The sequence below is a fragment of the Sorex fumeus genome, unplaced genomic scaffold (genome assembly GCF_029834395.1).
Source record: "Sorex fumeus unplaced genomic scaffold, SorFum_2.1 ptg000048l, whole genome shotgun sequence".
Lineage (NCBI taxonomy): Eukaryota > Metazoa > Chordata > Mammalia > Eulipotyphla > Soricidae > Sorex > Sorex fumeus.
In genome coordinates, this window is record NW_026606105.1 from 5551735 (window position 1) to 5572272 (window position 20538).

The 20538-nt window shown below is 43.7% G+C and overlaps 1 protein-coding gene and 1 pseudogene across 1 annotated transcript; one reads left to right on the top strand and one right to left on the bottom strand.

Moving 5' to 3' along the window:
• Positions 1 to 14844: 14844 nt before the first annotated feature.
• LOC130032339 (uncharacterized) lies at positions 14845 to 16073 on the bottom strand (annotated as a pseudogene).
• Positions 16074 to 17409: 1336 nt separating this feature from the next.
• Positions 17410 to 19250, top strand: LOC130032337 (uncharacterized; the record flags this gene model as incomplete). The annotated part of the gene is given in 2 exon segments (XM_056123914.1): positions 17410 to 17500; positions 17503 to 19250. Coding segments are annotated over 2 exon segments (1794 nt in total), but the record flags the coding sequence as incomplete, so codon positions are not given.
• Between the last annotated feature and the right edge of the window lie 1288 nt (positions 19251 to 20538).

A 20538-nucleotide genomic window follows, 5' to 3' on the forward strand; every position in this document is an offset into this window, starting at 1 on the left:
GAGGTCAACATGACAAATGACCTGGCACCCGAGCTGTGCAGGAGGAAGAGAGCAGCTTGGAACGCCTTCAAGAAATAGCTAAGAGGACGAAGAACCTCCGGCTCCAGGCACATCTCTTTGATTCCACTGTTCTTCCTGCATTAACATATGCCTCAGAGACCTGGGCCCTACGCAAAATTCAGGTCTCCCAAAGAAGAATAGAAAGAGCTATGCTTGGAATGTCACGTTTCACTCAAATGAGAGAACGAATCCGGAGTTCTGACATCCGTCGACGATCAAGAATCAGGGACGCTGTCTCATTTGCCAAGGTGTCGAAAATCAGATGGGCTGGTCACGTAATGAGATTTAAAGACGACCGCTGGACTAGAGCTGTTACTGACTGGATTCCACAGGATGTCAAAAGACCGCGTGGCCGCCCACCTTCCAGATGGTCAGACTTCTTCGTCAAGATCATGAACGATCGCTTTGAGGCCCTTCATGTTCCCGGAGCGAACAGATGCCATTGGGCTACACTAGCACATGACAGGACAAATGGAGACGTTACTGGCGCCCGCTCGAGCAAATCAACGACTAATGGTTAGTTAAGTGATTAAGTGATAAGTGAAGTAAATGATGGAGAATGGGCACTGGTGGAGGGGTGGGTTACTAGATCATTGTATAACTGAAACTCAAGCACAAAAATTTGTAAGTCTACAACTGTACCTCATGGTGTTTCATTAATAAAAAATTTTTTAAATGTGGTGGTGTAATTTTAATGTATGTTTAAGTCATATTGCATAACCCTCACCATCCCTATAACATAATTTCCTTTCACATAATTTAGGATACTGTCACATTACGTGTTCTTCTTCCTCAAAGTATCTATTATTGCATAGCTCTACACTGAAAGGCATCTGGGAATAATAGTTTTGCATTTTCCTAAAATTGTTTCATATGGAATTGGAGACCCTGAATATCACTAGCATTCAAAGTTTGTTACAGATAAAGAATACTTCTGGAGATGGGTTTAAATGAATTGTGGAAGTAGATATTAAATGCAAAGTTGAGTTAAATGCAATGCATTCTGAACAGTGAAGAATATAACTAGAGCTTTGACATACTAGGGGACTTGGTTTACCAATTCTAACCCAGCAGCCACAAGCATTTTCTTTATCTGGATTCTCCAACACAAGATATAGCAAGACGATATCCATGGACGATACAATTAGGACAAACATGATCAGAATTTCCAATACTCACTAGTGTCTTCACCATCTACATGGGCATGGAAAAGCATTAAAAACCCAAGATCCCATCAATATGAAAGAATATATAGGCATCACAGTTAAAATGAGACTCCATTACACGATCTCTTGATTCTTAATGTTATCTCCTTACATATCCCAGAGAATACTGGTTTCTAGCTATTGTGGATTTCCAGTTTGCTTCAGTCTACACATCCAACACTGGGGGTAGGGTGGGGGTTTGAGTTTTTATTTATTGAGTTTGACAAAGGGAAAAATATACCAGACAATAAATAGATGTAAATGGAGAGAAGAAATATACCAAAAAGTAGAGACAAAGACATTAAAACCAGCCCAAAAAGATTATAATGGCAAACTTCTAGACGAGAACATTTGTCTTTGTCATATTCTCCCCTCTGTCCAAAGGCGTAAAGATTAGGGCAAGTTCCTCATTTTGACCTTACCTTATTTAATTTTATAGACAGATGAAATATGCCTCAGGGGACCAATCTACAAGGGGATTTTATTGCTCATTCTGGAACCCACTAATATTCAGCCTATCCTTTTTCTTTCTCTATACAACCCCTTCTAAGGAGTTGGAGAGAGAATACAGTAGGCGCTTACCTTGCATGCCACCAGCCCAGGTTTGATCGATGTATGGTCTCCCAAGTATTTCCTGGATTGACCTGAGCTCAGAGCACTTGAATGGCCCATGAATGAGTGACAGTGGAACTTAACCTCCTCAGTTACAACATTTCAAAGGTTGACATGTTCACATAGCCCTTTGGTGCCACTTTGAAAGTAGAGGGGTGACAGAAAGGGTAAGTGGCAAAATCTGAACTGTCTTCTAAATTCAATATTAATGACTCAGAGGTATTTAACATTTTTGTGTTCACAAATCCTTTTAAAGATCTGGTATGAAAGTGAACTCAATAGTGAACTCAAACTCAACATCTTCTTGTATGTTCACAGCATGTAGAACTATTTAAATTTGGTAATGCATAGTAGTGCTGTAAATCATGTATAGATCTACATTTTTAAACAGTTTTTTCTGAGAACAGAGAATAATAGAACTTATACATCTGTGCCCTTACCTCCTCCTTTCTATTTACTTCTCAGACCCTTTGTCTTCTAGTTCTCTTGTTGCATTATTTTCTATTCCTGGAGCGATAGCACAGCACATAGGGCATTTACCTTGCACGTGGCCAACCTGGTCGACCAGAGTTTGATTCCTCCATCCCTCTTGGAGAGCCTGGCAAGCTACCAAGAGTATCTCGCCTTCATGGCAAAGCCTGGAAAGCTACCTGTGAAGTATTCGATATGCCAAACACAGTAACAACAAGTCTCACAATGTTACTGGGCCCACTTGAGCAAAATCGATGAACAACGGGAGGACAGTGACAGTGACAAATATTCATCTTGAGACTTCTGATCTCTTTTATCTCTTTTTAATCTCTTATCTCCTACTTCATATCTCTCACTGACACAATCTATTATTGCTCTCATTTTCTTCATTCCTTTATCTACTCCTTGACTGGAGTAGAATTCAGTGTCCAAGCATGTGCCTTCTGAGCTTATGTATATTTGAAGATGTCAGTGGCTTTATGATCTCCCAAGGAGACCGGGACTGGAAATTGTTTTAAAATCTTCCCAGTAACTCTTAGTCTTCAAAAAACAATTTCAAATAAAGGTCTTCCTTTTCAAGTCTTGGTCTCTGATTGTCAGTCAATACCATCTCCAACATCACAGACAAAATAAATAGCTTGGAGATGCTCATTTTTAATTTCCTTCCTTCCCAACCCCAGAATTTCTATAGAATTTATCTACATATAGTAAAATTCTTAACTTTTCCCATCTCTTCTCACTGGAAGTCTCTCCTCCTCTTGTCCAAGCATAATCCTTATATCTATTTGCTAAATCTCCTAGACTTTGAACATCTCAAGAATATTATTCCATCAATTATCTTTCTCATTTATCAATCTTTCTCTCTCAACTCAGTCTTTCCCTTTGTTATACCCCAAGTTATCCCAAACCTCTATGAATGATTCTGTCTTTTCCAGGCACCATTATAATTTATCTTCACTTTCATGGCTATATTTTTTGAAATTTATTTTTTATTTATTTATTTATTTATTTATTGAATCACTATGGAAAAGGTTACAAAGCTTTCAGGTTTAGGTCTCAGCCATGCAAATATCAAACACATTTCCCTTTACCAATACTTATTTTTTACCATGAAGAACCCCAATAAAACCCCACCCCCCACCCCTCCCAGTCCCTGTGAGGCAGATGAATTCTAGTTAACAGTCTATCTGCTTTGATTAGATTCACTGTTTCAATAAAAGATTCACCACTATTATTTAGAGTTTACCCCCCCCAAAATCAGACATGCTGAAAAAGCATTGCAAAGTGATTTGCTTTCTACAGCTGGGTTCAAGAATTAAATGTTGGTTTTGGATTTCTGCTATTTTACCTATTGACCCTGGAAGTATTTCTACTGAAAGTCATATAGTTAAGAAATTGGTTTCTGTGTTCTGGAGTCGTGGCCGTGCTGGAGAGCCACTCGTGGGGGGCAACTGGTGGCCTCGGTAGGGCGTGAAGGACGGACCAGAACACTCCCCGACCCATGAGGTTTTAGTCGCCCCCACAGCCCCGGCTCATACCTGCTGTCCACATGGCTCCCATGCGGCCGCCATCCTTCTTTCCAGAGAAGAGAGGGCGAATGTGGCAACACCCTTTCCCCTCCAGGCAGACATGATGGCCTGGATTAACGCATAGTCCGTTCACTTTTCTGCTCCAAGCTGCTGGGTTCTGCATTACGTCCTTGTGTTTCTGGGGCTGTGGCCGTGCTCCAAACTTAACTCTGATTTTCAGGGAGAAATGTTGGGTGGTTTACTTCCCATTGATCACTTTGTATATAGAGACATGTCGCGGGGCCGCGTAAGTGGCCGTGCGGTTTTGAGGAAAAGTCCTAGTTCCCGCATACTCGAGCTGTGCTTGTAGAGGCTTCTGGTCACCGGGGTTCCATCTGGGGGAGGTGGGATGCAGTACCTACCCCATCTGGGACTTCCCGGTGATCCTTTTTGGAACCTGTTTTTTTTTCCCCCCCTCCGGGATCTGTGGTTCCCGCCCTCCATGTGGTCCTTCTCTTTGGCTGTATGTTGTAAAGATGGCGCTGGGGGGCGGGCTGTGGGCGTGACTTCCGAAATCAGAGGTTACCTGGGAGCTGTAGTCCCGGCAGATTTGAGAAAAAGTCCTAGTTCCCGCATACTCGAGCTGTGCTTGTAGAGGCTTCTGGTCACCGGGGTTCCATCTGGGGGAGGCGGGCTATTTTTTAAATGTGTCACTGTACATGTCTTACCTGTAAATTACTTGCTTATGACATATGTTTTTTATTGTATTCTACTGAATATGCTTTTGCAAAGATTATCAGGGACTTAACTGCTGAATACAGTAAGTATGTCTTAGTGAATAACAGACTCTGCTGTTCCCTTCTTTACTTTCTCCACATTTGGATTCTTTGATATCATTTAATCTTGATCGTATGCCTCTCGTTGTAATTCCTTTCTTTGTGTGTGCCTGTTTCATTTACTTTTTCATTTTCCTTGTGTGTGTCTGTTTCATTAACTTCCCCTGATACTTTCAAACTATGACCATGATTCACTTTTCTTGAATGACTGCCTCTCCTTGTATCATTACGTCACTTAGAAAAACACAGCCTGTCTTTCTAAATCAGAGATTTGCATTCACGTATTTAACTTACTAGATGTCTCACATATATGTCCCACAGATGTAAACAAATTCGGCATGTTTAAACATAAAATAATCTCTCTCCTCATCCCAGTCCTAAATTTGCCAATTGTGACAAATTGACTGCTAAAAAAATTAGTACATTTAAGAATAAAATCACAATGTCAAAGACTTAGTTCTTAATTAAAATTTTAATAAAAGCGCCAGAGTAATAGCATGGAAGTTAAGGCTCTTGCCTTGCATGAAGCTGATCTGGGTTCAACCCTGGAATCCTGCAAGCACCACCAGGAGTGATCCATAAACATAGCACCAGGAATAACATCTGAGTAATGCCAAGTGTAGCCCAAAAACCAAAAAAAAAAAAAAAAAATTTAAGTAAATTTCTCTCACATGGTAGCACCATACAGCAGTTATCCAGTTCATTTGTATGATTTTTGTCAATAGCTTTTAATTTTTTCCTTCCTTTTTATAACTCTTAGAAATGATAAAGTCTGGTCATCATTTCTGGCCTGAAATGTGACTATAGCTTCATCCTTGGCTCATTGCTTCTGCTCTTTCTGCTCCTCGGATCCATTAAGTCCACACTGTGGGTAGACCAGTGTTTCCACAACCCCAACAGGGTCATTTTGTTCTTCTATTTTCATGGCTTCAATAATCACCCAGAGAATACAGAGACTCTTGAACTAAGTCATTAAAACCCTTCATGAATCTCTGCTGCCCTACTGTCCAGTTTCTTATCCCTTATGTTCCAGCCATGCCAATCCCACATTTGTAACTGAGACAATCTATAAATTATTCTAGATAAAGGATTTTCCTCTCTCCTACCTCACCTCTCCTTTAAGTTTTCATGTACTGGTATTCTTGTCATTTTGAATCACAGTCCAAAGCCATGACTATTTCTATAAGCCATATGCAAATAGCATCACTTTTAAATTGAGGCAAATTTTAGATTATTGTTTTACAGCGGTAGGGCGTTCGCCTTACAAGCGGCCAACATGGCCAACCCGAGTTCGATTCCTCCTCCCCTCTCGGAGAGCCCGGCAAGCTACCGAGAGTATTCGATATGCCAGACACAGTAACAACAAAGTCTCCAATGGAGACGTTACTGGGCCCGCTCGAGCAAATCAACGATCAACGGGAGGGCTACCTTTACCTTTACCTTTACCTTTACCTTTTTATAAGACAAGAAAGGTAGCACCATGGTTGTGAAATACAGATCAAGGATCAAAAGTTAAGTTTCTTAGCAGAAGTTTAGGAGTGGTGGGATGAAGGTTAAACTATTCTTTCTTACTAGATTCAATTTACCAATTGTATCTCCATATAATAGAATGACTGGTTCGAATTATTCAAAGATTTATTCTAATTACCATTATACATATATGTACATACACAATGTTGTGTTTTTACTATAAAAATACTACCTCAACTTTCACCTAGTGTCATAATTCCTATTTTTATAAGTGAATATTAAGGAATTTTGACTTATCATGATTAATGACATATCCTGAAATTACCTACTTCCTAGTATTTTCACTCTTTCCAGAAGGTCTCTAAGAATGAGGACCTTAAAGATTTAGTGACAAAATCTCTAATGATGGTCCTTCAGCAGACCAATATACTAAGGGGGCTCACCTCATTGGCTTGCAAGTACCCAATTTCATTCCTTAAAATAGTATTTTTCATTGCCATAGCAAACACACTGTTTATCAAATAATCCACTTCTGCAAGTATCATTTCTCTCCACAGGATATTTTACACCACAATCTCTATCATCCACAAGCAGGTTCCTGTTCTAGGACTGTTTAATCCTCCCAGGGAAGCAGATTCAGTTATGTGTGGCTCAGGGAGCATAGGCTACTGAAGACATGCCCAGTATTCTCCTGCTTGAGGAAGCATTGCCACCTAGGCAGCAGTAAGAGTGGGCATTCCTAAAGATAGACACGTTTCCTTACCTAGATATCCTCCCTGGTGCTCCTCTATATCAAAATCTCAGAAAAATTAAAATCCAGACTTTCACTTTTAAACTTTACTGTTGATTTACAATCATTTTCCTTTTCTATCCAAAGATACATATGGTCACCTTCCTTCCATCCTAGGACTTTCTAAGCAAGCTACTAGAAAATCCTATCTGTTTATCCTTCCTTGATTTCTCTTGAGGAGAAACTTATACTTGATCTTCTGATCCCTCTATCCTCCAAACACACACACACACACACACACACACACACACACACACACACACGATCATCTTTCACCAGTCAGTTCACAAACAACATTCATGGCATCTATGGAAAGAAGCATTAGGTCTGGGAGAAAAGTATGGGTTGTTCACATCATTTTGTACAGAAGGTGACAAGGACATTTTCAAGAAAAAAGGGATAATCTGTAATCAGATTACCTGAATGGGTAATCGCACTTACCTCATAGCCATATCATCTAATTTGTTGCATCTGTCCCTCAGTGGTTCTTAGGAAGCCCTGGACAAAGATGGCTGGGCTAATGCCACCAACTTGCTAGAATTGATTTAGTGCCTGGCAAAGCTGGTGGGAATTGGAAGAGAGGGTTTTACAACAAACCATAAAAGGGCCCTTGCTTTTCACAGGAAGCATTCCATTGCTAATAAAAAGGGAGGTGAGGTTTTATTCTATTAAGTTGTCACCTCTGTATTCCTGTTCATATCGGATTACTTTGCTTGTCACTTTGCAGTATACTCATTAGTCTGTCTTTGTAACCTAAAGAACTCAAGAGCTAGGGGCTTCTTTCTCTTTTACACTGTTGCATCTTCTTTCTTAGGTCTCTGTCCAACATCCCTGGATATTTTCAAATGTCTAACTATTCTCTGGTCAGCTAAGTGAAAGACTAAAGCGCTCTTTGTCCTTTCGGACATTGATCCTTTCCCCATTTTTGTCTCCCAAAGTTCTTAGCTTTCACCTCTCAGATATACTTTTCCACCAATTATTCTATCTCTGAGAATATTTATTCATTCGATTATTTATTTGCAATTCCAGGAATTGAACCTATGGCCTCAACATGGAAGGCAGTCACTGTACTACTGACAATGTTCCTGGTTCTACCACTAATTATTCTAAAAAAGGCACTATTTAAATGAAAATCATATAATTTTAAAGTGTGAAGATACTTCCTTGGAATATGTATCAAGCCCCTTTGCTCAGCACCTTAAAGAATTTTTTCAGGGTTGGAAAAATAGTACAGAGGGAAGGGCATTTGCCTTGAACACAGCTGACTCAGGTCCAATCCCCAGCATCCCATACGTTCCCCCAAGCACCAAGGAGTAATTCCTGAGCTTAGAACCAAAGTAACTCCTGAGGGGACAGAGCGATAGTACAGCGGGTAGGGCATTTGCCCTGCACACGGCCAACCCGAGTTCAATCCCCAACATCCCATATGGTCCCTTGAGCACCGCCAGGAGTGATTCCTGAGTGCAGAGTCAGGAGTAATCTCTGAGTATCGCTGCATGTGACCCAAAAAAGCCAAAAAAAACAGAAACTCCTGAGTATCACTAGGTATGACCCCAAAACAACAACAAAATATTCTTCTTATATTTCTCACTTTCTCACACTGAAATTTCTATATCCTTCAGGAACTGTTTAGCATAGCACTATCCCAGTGTCCCGTTCAGGCCAAGTGGAATCAGGTAACCTGCATTGAGCCACTGACACATGTTATGATCCAAAAGGAAGTAGAAAGAAGGAGGTGCCACAGAAAATCCAGAATGGTCTCAGGACCATATTTCAAAGGCAAACTGGGTGCATTGTTGGTAGAGTGGTGAGCTTAGCTTCCTTCCAGAGGCAGTATGGATAGGGGTCAAAGCAACATTCTCTGGGGTTCTGGAGACAATGGCTTAAATTCCCAGACATACACCAAGGGAAGTGGTAGTGCAGTCTCCAAGTTTCACCCCAGGAGAAACAGATGACTGTCCCTAGCCAAGTGGTGTACATGGTTTGTACTCTGGTTCTCACAATCATGATCACGACCATCCTGTTGTTCATCGATTGCCTCGAGCAGGCCCCAGTAACGTCTCCTTCGTCCTAGCCCTGAGATTTTTTAAAAAGTGCCATATTCAAGGCTCTTTCAGAGTTAGGAGAATGAGACCCTTCATTATTACAGGTATTTGGCATATTGGGTACGCCACGGGGAGTTTGCCAGACTCTGATGTGTGGGCAGGTTACATTCGGTAGCTTGCCAGTTTGTCAAAAGTAGGAATGAGATGATAAGATGTCTTGCAGCCGCGAATGCGGCCGTGCGCTTTCAGGAGCTGGGTTTTATAGTCTCTGAGTCTTGGACGTTGATGGGATTACATGGCGACAGGGGTCCAGTTGGTGGGTGTGACCCCCGCCTACTGGAATTTGGAGGATCTAGGTGTAGGATTCTCAGCCCCAATCCGAGTAAGCTTAGAGATATCAGCCCCAGGACCCGCATGTCTTTGTTCTCATGGACTCTTAATGTAATCACTAATATTGAAAATTAAGTTTTCTTAGATAAACTGAAGTGACTTTGTAATTGAAACATAATTTCCACACAGACAATCATCTTTTAAAGTATTACAATTTAGGAGTCTTTAATATAGCCCTCTCCGCACACATGAAGGTACTGGCAGAGGGACAAAGCCACACGGGTTCCGGGGCCGAGACCTCCAAGCCTACTCGGATTGGAGTCGAGCATCTTCCACCCAGATCCTCCAAATTCCAGTAGGCGGGGGTCACACCCACCACCTGGCCCCCTGGCGCCGTGTAATACCATCAGCGGCCAAGACTCAGAGACTATAAAATCCAGATCCCGGACGAGAACAGTGCAGTCTTCTGCCCCTGCGCCTGGATGTTCCTTTCCGGGGTCCCTTGGAGGGGAGCAGGTTGAGCTTTCCTCCCCGCCCTGACCAGGGCTCCAGCCGCTGAAGACCTCCAGGACCAGCCACCACCATGCTGAGACCACTCTCCGCACACATGAAGGTACTGGCAGAGGGACAAAGCCACGCGGGTTCCGGGGCCGAGACCTCCAAGCCTACTCGGATTGGAGTCGAGCATCTTCCACCCAGATCCTCCAAATTCCAGTAGGCGGGGGTCACACCCACCACCTGGCCCCCTGGCGCCGTGTAATTCCATCAGCAGCCAAGACTCAGACTATAAAATCCAGATTCCGGAACCGCGCGGCCGCGAATGACATCTTATCAGAACTTTTTTTTTTTATGACATCTTATTGTCTCATTCCTACTTTGGACAAACTTGCAGGCTATCAAATGTAGCCTGCCCACAGGGCAGAGTCTGGCAAACTCCCCATGGAGTACCAAATATGCCAAATACCAGTAACAATGATGGGTCTCATTCTCCTAAACAGCCTTGAATATAATCTCAGGGCTAGGATGAAAGAGACGTTACTGGGGCCTGCTCGAGGCAATCGACGAATAACAGGATGATGAAATAAAAATGAAAATATAGCCACAAGGTATTTTTAAATTTTTTATTTTATTTTTATAGTTGTTCACAATGGGCTGGAGTGATAGCACAGTGGTAGGGCGTTTGCCTTACAAGCGGCCAACATGGCCGACCCGAGTTCGATTCGTCTGCCCCTCTCGGAGAGCCCGGCAAGCTACCGAGGGTATCTCACCCGCACGGCAGAGACTGACAAGCTACCCATGACATATTCTGATATGCCAAACACAGTAACAATAAATCTCATGATGGAGACGTTACTGGGCCTACTCAGGCAAATCGATGAACAACGGGTGGACCATGCTCTTCACTGACCATTCTGTTCACAATATTTGATTGCATTTAATATTCAAACACCAGTCCCACCACCATTATACCTTCCCACCACCATATTTCCATCCCAAGCCCCAAACCCTGCCCCCAAGGCAGAACCGAAACAATTTATTTTGTATTGCTTGTTATGAATAATACACTGAAAAAGAGACAAAAAAGATTATAGAGGAAAGTGTGTGAATATTGTTGAATTTCACCAAGGAGCCATGAAGCCCTTCTATAAAAAATTGGTAAGATACCTTTAAAGGTTGAGGCTTGTGTGTTTATATCTGTGTCTGTATAAATATATTTCCCTCTAAGATTTATTTTTTTTATGAAGGAGTACTGCTATTTATTCAGTCACTGATTAGCTGATTGAATTGGGCATGAACTCTACCTTACTTTTTTTTCATTTTTTATAATTTTATTTATTGAATCACCATGAAAGCAGTTACAAAGCTTCCAGGTCTAAGTCTTGGTCGTAAAATGAAACACCTGTACCTTCACCAGTGCCCATTCTCCACCCCCAACAACCCCAGTATGCCCCCATCCCAAACCCTCCCCCTACCTGTGGGGCAGATGATTTCCACATTACTCTCTCTCTACTTTGATCACATTCAATATCTTGACACCAGACGCACCATTTTTATTTGAAATTTTATCCCAACACTCAGATCTACTGAAAAGGCAACAGTAGACAATTTTTTTCTATTGCTGGTTATGAATAACATATGATGTCGCGTGGCTGCAGTAGTGGCCACGCGATTTTGAAATTCAGAAATTTTAACACTTAAATCTGAAGGGATTTCTGCCAAGACCTGCTGGGTTCCAAGATTTGCTCCTGAGTTTCTGGGATCATGTCCGTTAGGCAGCTTGATCAGGAGCCAGAAGGCTGTTCATGGGCGGTGACTTGGGGTCTCATTGGGAAGGGGAGGAAAAGGCCAGCTCCACCCCCATCCAATGAGGCCCTGCGTGTCTCGTCACTGAGGGCCCAAACCTGACTGTCCAGTGGCCTCTGGAGGATGGTGGCCACCGAGCCGTCTAGGGGGAGCAGGCGGAGGGACAACACCCTCTCCCTCCTGGAGTGGCCCAGCAACAGTAACCTACAGTGGGGTCCAGATGCATTTCTGCCAAAAGCCACTGGGTTTCGAGATTTGTTCCGAGAGTATTTGATATGCCAGACACAGTAACAACAAAGTCTCCAATGGAGACGTTACTGGGCCCGCTCGAGAAAATCGACGATCAACGGGAGGGCCTTTACCTTTTACCTTTACCTCTTGGATCATGGCCGTTAAGCAGCTTGATCAGAAGCCAGAGAGGTGATTTGTGGGCGATGATTTAGGGGCTCGTTGGAACGGGGAGGAAAGGACCGGCTTCACCCCCATCCCATGAGGCCCTGCGTGTCTCATCACTGCAAGTCCAAACCTGACTATCCAGTGGCCTCTGGAGAATGGCGGCCACTGGGCTGCCAGGGGAAATAAGCCAAGGCACGAAACCTATTCCTGCCTGGGTTGGCCCAGCACCGGTAACCTACTGCACAGACTGGATGCATTTCTGCCAAAAGCCGCTGGGTTTCAAGATTTGTTTCTGATTCTTTGGGATCATGGCCATTAAGCAGTTCAATCAGGAACCAGAGAAGCCATGCCTCCAATTATATAGCTGAGCCGGGGGTGGTATGTGGGTGTGTCTCCCACATACCTAACTTTTGGCCGTTTACTTTCTTGGTAAACTTTGCCCCAAGTTTTGGGGGTCTGGTCAAAGGCAAAGCAGCAATTTTGGGGTATCTGAAAGTCTGAAGGCGCCATCAGGCTGCTGATGCACTTGCCTCACAGGTACAGATTGCCCTGCTGGCAGCACCATACCCCCGTTTGCCTTCTACTTTAAAACCCATCAAATGTGGTGTACTACTCTTAGTGTATTGGTGGTGTAAAGTATGAGATGTCCAGGAATAGATTCCATCATAGGGGGGGCATTGCCTCAGCGTGTGGAGAGTGGCTGTGAGCATGATGGTGGTTGAGTTGTGGAGGTTTTTGCCTGTCGGGGCTGGCTCCATTGGGGCAGGGAGGGGTCCCACCTGAACCCCTCTGGGTTGTCTCGAGTGAAACAGCTTGGCATGGGATCTGTTGGTATGGCTATGGTTTCTAGTTTTATGCTCTCTTCCGAGAGATTTCTATCGAGTCTTTGGATTATGGCTTTTATTGAGATTATATGGTGCTAGCAGCAACTTGTGGGTATGACTGCGAAACTACCAGAAAAAAGGGGGAGATGAGGGGAAGTCACCCAGTCCCAGTTCTATTGAGCCTGGAGTTTTCAGTCACAAGTCCTGCATACCTGAGATAGCCACAAGTTTATTTAGCATGCTCATTACTATAGTAGAATCCCAAAATATTTCTTTACCCACCCAAAACGTCACATCCTCACTAGCAGGCAGTTCCTATTTCACTGTCTCCTGTCTCTGCAACCATTACTTTATTTTCTGTCTCTGGATTTGGCTATTTGAGCATTTTATGTGAATGAAATAATAGATTCTATAGCCATTTGTATCTGGCATTATATATGTCTGTCTTCACATAACTTAAAAACTTAACTTCCCGTTAGTCGTCGATTTGCTCGAGCGGGCGCCAGTAACGTCTCCATTTGTCCCTGTCACGTGCTAGTGTAGCCTAATGGCATCTGTTCACTCTGGGAACATGAAGAGCCTCAAACCGATCGTTCATGATCTTGATGAAGAAGTCTTACCATCTGCTAGGTGGGCGGCCATGCAGTCTTTTGACATCCTGTGGAATCCAGTCAGTAACAGCTCTAGTCCAGCGGTCATCTTTAAATCTTATTACGTGACCAGCCCATCTGATTTTTGACACCTTGGCAAATGAGACAGCGTCCCTGATTCTTGATCGTCGATGGATATCAGAACACCGGATTCTTTCTCTCATTTGAGTGAAACGTGATATTCGAAGCATAGCTCTTTCAATTCTTCTTTGGGAGACCTGAATAGCGTTTTAATCCTGTTTGCAAAGGGCCCAGTCTCTGAGGCATATGTTAATGCAGGAAGAACAGTGGAATCAAAGAGATGTGCCCGGAGCCAGAGGTTCTTCGTCTTCTTGGCTATTTCTTCGATGTTCTTGAAGGCGTTCCAAGCCGCTCTCTTCCTCCTGCGCAGCTCGGGTGCCAGGTCATTTGTCATGTTGACTTCTCGACCTAGGTACTCATAGCTGTTGCATTCGGAGATGTTCGCTCTGTTGAGAGTCTGTTTCTCATAAACATTGTCTTCGTAAGATTCAGCTGTAGTCCGACCTTTCCACATTCACGGTCAAAGTCATTCAGCATTTGTGCCACTTGGCTGATGTTTGGAGTTATTAAAACAATTTCGTCAGCAAAGCGGAGGTGGTGTAGTTGCCGACCATCTATCTTCACTCCCATTCCTTCCCATTCCTGTCATCGCATGATGTTCTCGAGGGTGGCACTGAAGAGTTTTGGTGAAATGGTATCACCCTGCCAAACCCCTCTCTTTACATCAATGATTCCTTCTTTGTAGAATGGTGAGATCCTGGTAGTGAATCCGCAATACAGCTCACGGAGGATCTTGATGTATTGGGCTTGAATGCCCTGATTGACTAGGGCTTCTATGACCGCTTCCATCTCAACAGAATCAAAGGCTTTCTTTAAATCAATGAACGTTAAACAGAGTTCAAATCTTGAACTCCCGAGAAACCTCAATGAGCTTGGTTATCATGTGGATATGGTCAATGGTGCTGAATCCTTTGTGGAACCCGGCTTGCTCGCATGGTTGTTCTTAATCTAGTGTTCTGCCAATCCTATTTAGGATGACTCGATTGAACAACTTGTAAATGACAGACAATAGGCAGATCAGGCGATAGTTGCCAATGTCATGGATGTCTCCCTTTTTGAACAGTAGTACGGTCCTGCTGGTTTTCCATTGGGACAGAACCTTGCATTCAGACAGGTAGCGAGTGAAGAACCGAGCCAGTGTATTGATGAGTACTGACGGCAGGTTCTTCAGGTGTTCAGGTCTGACCTTGTCTGGGCCGGGTGCTGTTTGTTTCTTTAACCAACGAAATGGCCTGTCGGATTTCGGAAGGGAGAACGTTGGGAACAACATATCCATCCTGTGGAATTTGGTATATCGGCAAGTGGACATGGCTATCGAAGAGATTTGAGTAGAAGTCATGGATAATCTTCTCCATTGCCGTTCTGGAGGATGTGATGGATCCATCAGGACATCGGAGGGCAGTCATCTTGGTCTTGTAGTTGGCGAAGGACAGGTGGGCATTACGAATACTTTTCCCGGCTTCTGCCGCATCTACCAGCACTTCTGCTCTTCTCTCTTTGAGGTCTTCCTTTATCGCATCTCTACACTGCTTTGCGAGCTCAGACTTTAGCTTGCGGTTGCCTGAGGCATTCGCCAAACCACGCTGGCAAATAAGCTCAAGAGTTTTCAAAGACAGGCAATTTTTTGTGGCTATCTCCCTCTTGGCATTCCTCGCACATTCATGGAGGTGCTGTACCAGTCGATCGTATTCCTCATCAATGTTGTCAACAATGGCATCTTCCCATGTTGCTGCAATAGTGCCAAAGAGCTCCCAGAAGTTGTCGTTCTGGGAGTTCTCTTTTTAAACTTTGCAGCCCTTTCTCCCCGCTCTGTGAAGTAGAATTTTGCATGAAGGAGACGGTGATCCGATCCCGTTCAGAATTTTGGGACAACAGTGACATCGGTCAGGCAAAACCATTGATTGAGTATGATGTGGTCGATTTCGTTGTGGAATAGTCCACCAGGAGACTCCCATGTCCAACGTTTAGATTCTGCCTTCTGGAACTGTGAGTTACCATGGATGGTCTTGGTCAACATGATGAACTCAGACAGTCTCTCACCGTGTTCGTTCCATTTTAGGCCACGGGTCCCGATGTGAAGTTCTTCAGTTGATATTCTCGGTCCTATCTTGGCATTAAAATCACCCACAATGATCTTGTAGAAGGTGTGGTCTTCTTTATAGAACTTCTCCAACTTCATGTAGAACTTCTCAATTTCTCTTTCATCATAATGAGATGTTGGTGCGTAGACAATGAAGATAGAAACTGCCGTCACTGAGCCACATCTATTCAAATGTAAACATCCGATTCGGGTTGTTAGGCATTCGAATGAATCAATGCTCTTGGCCAAGTTTGTGTTGACAAGGACACCGACGCCTCCAACACCTCTTTTATCGCATGTTCCGAGGAACAATTCTTCTCCAGTGTCGAAAACGGCATGGTGAGATTCGTGCCTTCTTGTCTCGGTCAGCACGATGATGTCATACTTGATCATTCACGCTTGTACCATCAGGTCCTCGATGGATGCATCTGATGCTAGCGTACGTGCATTGAAAGTACAGACGATCACTTTTGTCTTCCTTCGTTGTGGCAGCCTAGCTCGGCCTTGAGATTTTATCGGCCTCTCCTTTCTCATCCTTCTCAGTGCTGCCATATTGGTGAAGCCTTCAGGGTCAGGTGAATGAGACCAGTTGTAGTTACTGGTTTTGGCATATCGAATACACAACGCATAGCTTGCCAGGCTCTACCATGCTGGTGGAATACTCTCGGTAGCTTGCCAGTCTTTCCGAGAGGGATAGAGGCTTTTAGGGCGACCTCTAATCGCCCTCGTAGGTGTTATCATATTTGAACCCTGTCAAATATGGTATGACAATTCCGGAAGATGGGTATTTAGTGACTTATGATGTGTTGCACGGCCCCAAAGTGGCTGCGCGCGTCCGGAAAGTGTCCTGGAGTGTGGCGGCAGCTGGGTAGTGGAGGTAGTGTCTGTAGTGTCTGTCAGTGGTGTATTTATCTGGTCCCGGTAGTGGTAGGGTGGGTCTTCTGTGTGCAATTCGATCCCTCGTTGGTTGGTGGAAGCAGACAGGGTAGCGTGGGGCTTCTGATTAGAATCCCTTTGTCACCTGTGGTTGGTGGGAGCAAGCAGAGAATCTCTGTCCCTGGGTCCATCGAGCCTGGAGTCCAAGGTCTCAGAGAGTTTTGCTTATCTTGTTCCGCTTATCTTGGCCTCACATGGCATAGTGTAATTTTTTTTTTAGTTTAGTCTTCATTTTTTTCAGAGGTCAGACACCTAAAGGTACTTTATTCATTTTTATTATTGATATGATCCAGAGATTATCACAACAAGCTCCCAGGAGAGCACAAGGAAGAGTCTCCTATCCTGTGCCTGATTATCCTCGCCAGGGCCCAATAGCTGAAGACCTCCAGGCCCCAGCCAAGGCCATACTGAGGCCACTCTCCACACACTTGGATAAGCCTCAGGCATAACAGAACTGGCAGAGGAACCCAGGTGTGTGGGACCCAGGGCTGAGATCTCCAAGCCTGCACGGTTTGGGACTGGACCTGTCAGTAGCTAGACAGTTACACCCTCCAACTGCCGTGTAACCCCAACAATGGCCAGGATCCAGAGATTATCACAACAAGCTCCCGAGAGCGAACTATTTATTTACTTTTCTCTAAGTTTTCAGGGTACCTTTAAATATCCCACCTGCACGGCAGAGCCTGGCAAGCTATCCATGGTCTATGCCAAATAGACCAAATTGATATGCCAAATCCAGTAATAAATGGATCTCATTCACCTAACCCTGAATATGGCAGAGTCGAGAAGGATATGGAAGGAAAGACTGATAAAATACCAAGGGAGAAATAAGCTGCCAAAACGAATAAAAACAAAAATGATTGTCTGTACTTTTAATGCTTGTACGTTGGCATCTGATGCATCCATGAAGACCTTATGGTACAAGCGCGAAAGATCAAGTACGACATCAATGGTTTGACCGAAATGAGAAGACATCAATCACATCATGCCGTTTTCAACACTGGAAAAGAACTGTTCCTTGGAACATGTGATAAAAGAGGCGTTGGTGCTGTCTGTATCCTTGTCAACACAAACTTAGCCACGAGCATTGATTCATTCGAATGTCTAACAACCTGAATCGGACGATTACACTTGAATAGATGTGGCTCACTACCAGCAGTTTCTATCTTTGTTGTCTATACACCAACATCCAGTTATGGTGAAAGAGAAACTGAGAAGTTCTACATGGAGCTGGAGAAGTTCTATAAAGAAGATCACACCTTCTACAAGATCATTGTCGGTGATTTTAATGCCAAGATAGAACCAAGATCAGTCGATGAACTCCACATCGGGACCCATGGCCTAGAATGGAACGAACAGGGTGACAGACTGTCTGAGTTCATCATGTCAACCAAAACCTTCCATGGTAACTCACAGTTCCAAAAGGCTGAATCTAAACGTTGGACATGGGTGTCTCCCGATGGACGGTGCCACAATGAAGTAGACCACATCATATTCAATCGACGGTTTTGCCTAAGCAATGTTGCTTTTGTCCCAAAATTCCAAACGGGATCAGACCACCGTCTTCTTCGTGCAAAATTCTACCTCACAGAACGAGGAGAAAAGAATGCAAGGTTTAAGAAGAGGATTCCCAGAACGACCACCAACTGGGAGCTCTTTAGCTCTGTTGCGGCAACATGGGAAGATGCCGTCATTGACAACATTGATGAGGAATACGATCAAATTATTCAGCACCTCCATGATTGTGCGAGGAATGCCAAGAGAGAGATAACCACAAAAAACCACCTTTCTTCGAACACTCTTGAACTTATTCGCCAACGTGGCTTGGCACATGCCTCAGGCAACCGCAAGCTAACGTCCGAACTGGCAAAACAGCACAGAGAAGCCATCAAGGATGACCTCAAAAACAGGAGAGCAGCAGTACTGGTGGATGCGGCAGAAGCTGGGAAAAGCATTCGTAATGCCCGCCTGTCCTTCACCAACTACAAAACCAAGATGACTGCCCTCCGACATCATGATGAATCTATCACATATTCCAGAAAGGCAATGGAGAAGATTATTCATGAATTCTACTCAGATCTCTTTAATAGCCACATTCACTTACCCACATACCACATACCACATGATGGATATGTCGTTCCCAATGTTCTCCCTTCCGAAATCCAACATGCCATCTCATTGGTAAAGAAACAAAGAGCACTTGGCCCAGACAAGATCAGACCTGAACACCTGAAGAACTTACCATCAGTACTCATCAATACACTGGCTCGGCTCTTCACATGCTACCTGTCTGAATGCAAGGTTCCATCCCAATGGAAAACCAGCAGGACTGTACTACTATACAAGAAGGGAGACATCCACGACATTGGCAACTATCGCCCAATCTGCCTATTGTGTGTGGTCTACAAACTGTTCACTCGAGTCATCCTGAATAGGATTAGCAGAACACTAGATGAAGGACAACGATGTGAACAAGCCGGATTCCGAAAAGGATTCAGTACCATCGACCATATCCACACGATTACTAAGCTCATTGAGGTTTCTCGGGAGTTCAAGATGCCACTCTGTCTAACGTTCATTGATTTAAAGAAGGCCTTTGATTCTGTTGAGAAGGAAGCGGTCATGGAAGCCCTAGCCAATCAGGGCGTACAAACTCAATACATCAGGATTCTTCGTGAGCTCTATTGCGGATTCACTACCAAGATCTCACCATTCTACAAAGAAGTAATCATCCATATCAAGAGAGGGTTTTGACAGGGTGATACCATTTCACCAAAACTCTTCAGTGCCACCCTTGAGAACATCATGCGACGACTGGAATGGGAAAGCATGGGAGTGAAGATAGATGGTGGGCAACTACACCACCTCCGCTTTGCTGATGACATCGTTCTAATAACACCAATTATCAGCCAAGTGGCACAAATGCTGAACGACTTTGACCGTGAATGTGGAAATGTCGGACTACAGCTGAATCTTACGAAGACAATGTTTATGAGAAACAGCCTTGTTCCTGATGCTCCATTCGCTCTCAACGGAACCACCATCTCCGAATGCAACATTTATATATACCTAGGTCGAGAAATCAACATGATGAATGAACTGGCACCTGAGTTGCACAAGAGGAAGAGAGCGGCTTGGAATGCCTTCAAGAACATTGAAGAAATAACTAAAAGGACAAAGAACCTCCAGCTACGAGCACATCTCTTTGATCCCACTGTTCTTCCTGCATTAACCTATGCCTCAGAGACCTGGACCCTACGAAAACAGGATGAGAATGCTATTCAGGTCTCTCAAAGAGGAATCAAAAGAGCTATGCTTGGAATATCACGATTCACTCAAATGAGAGATAGAATCTGGAGTTCTGGTCTTCGTCAACGCTCAAGAATCAGGGACGCTGTCTCATTTGCCAAGACATCAAAAATCAGATGGGCTGGACATGTAATGAGGTTTACAGACAACCGCTGGACTAGATCCATTACTGATTGGATTCCACAGGACATCAAAAGATCACGTGGATGCCCACCTACAAGATGGTCAGACTTCTTCGTCAAGACCCTGAATGATCGTTTGAGGCTCTGCATGTTTCTAGGACGAATAGATACCATTGGGCTATGCTAGCACGCAACTGGGATGAATGGAGATGTTACTGGCACCCGCTCGAGTAAATCGATGAATAACGGGGATTAAGTGATTAAGTGATTAAGTGATTATTGATATTAGTTGCCATATTGTTACACTACATTTTTATTGACTCATTGACTTATATAAAGTAGGAATTTTTCTTAATTGGCTCATATAAACAAGTTAGTTATGAATTATGAATGTACACATTTTTGTATGATCATATATTTTCAATTTTCTTAAGGGTATAATTAAGTGGAATTTATGGATCATATGGGAACTCTAATTTCTTGAGAAATTACAGAATTCTTTTCCAAAG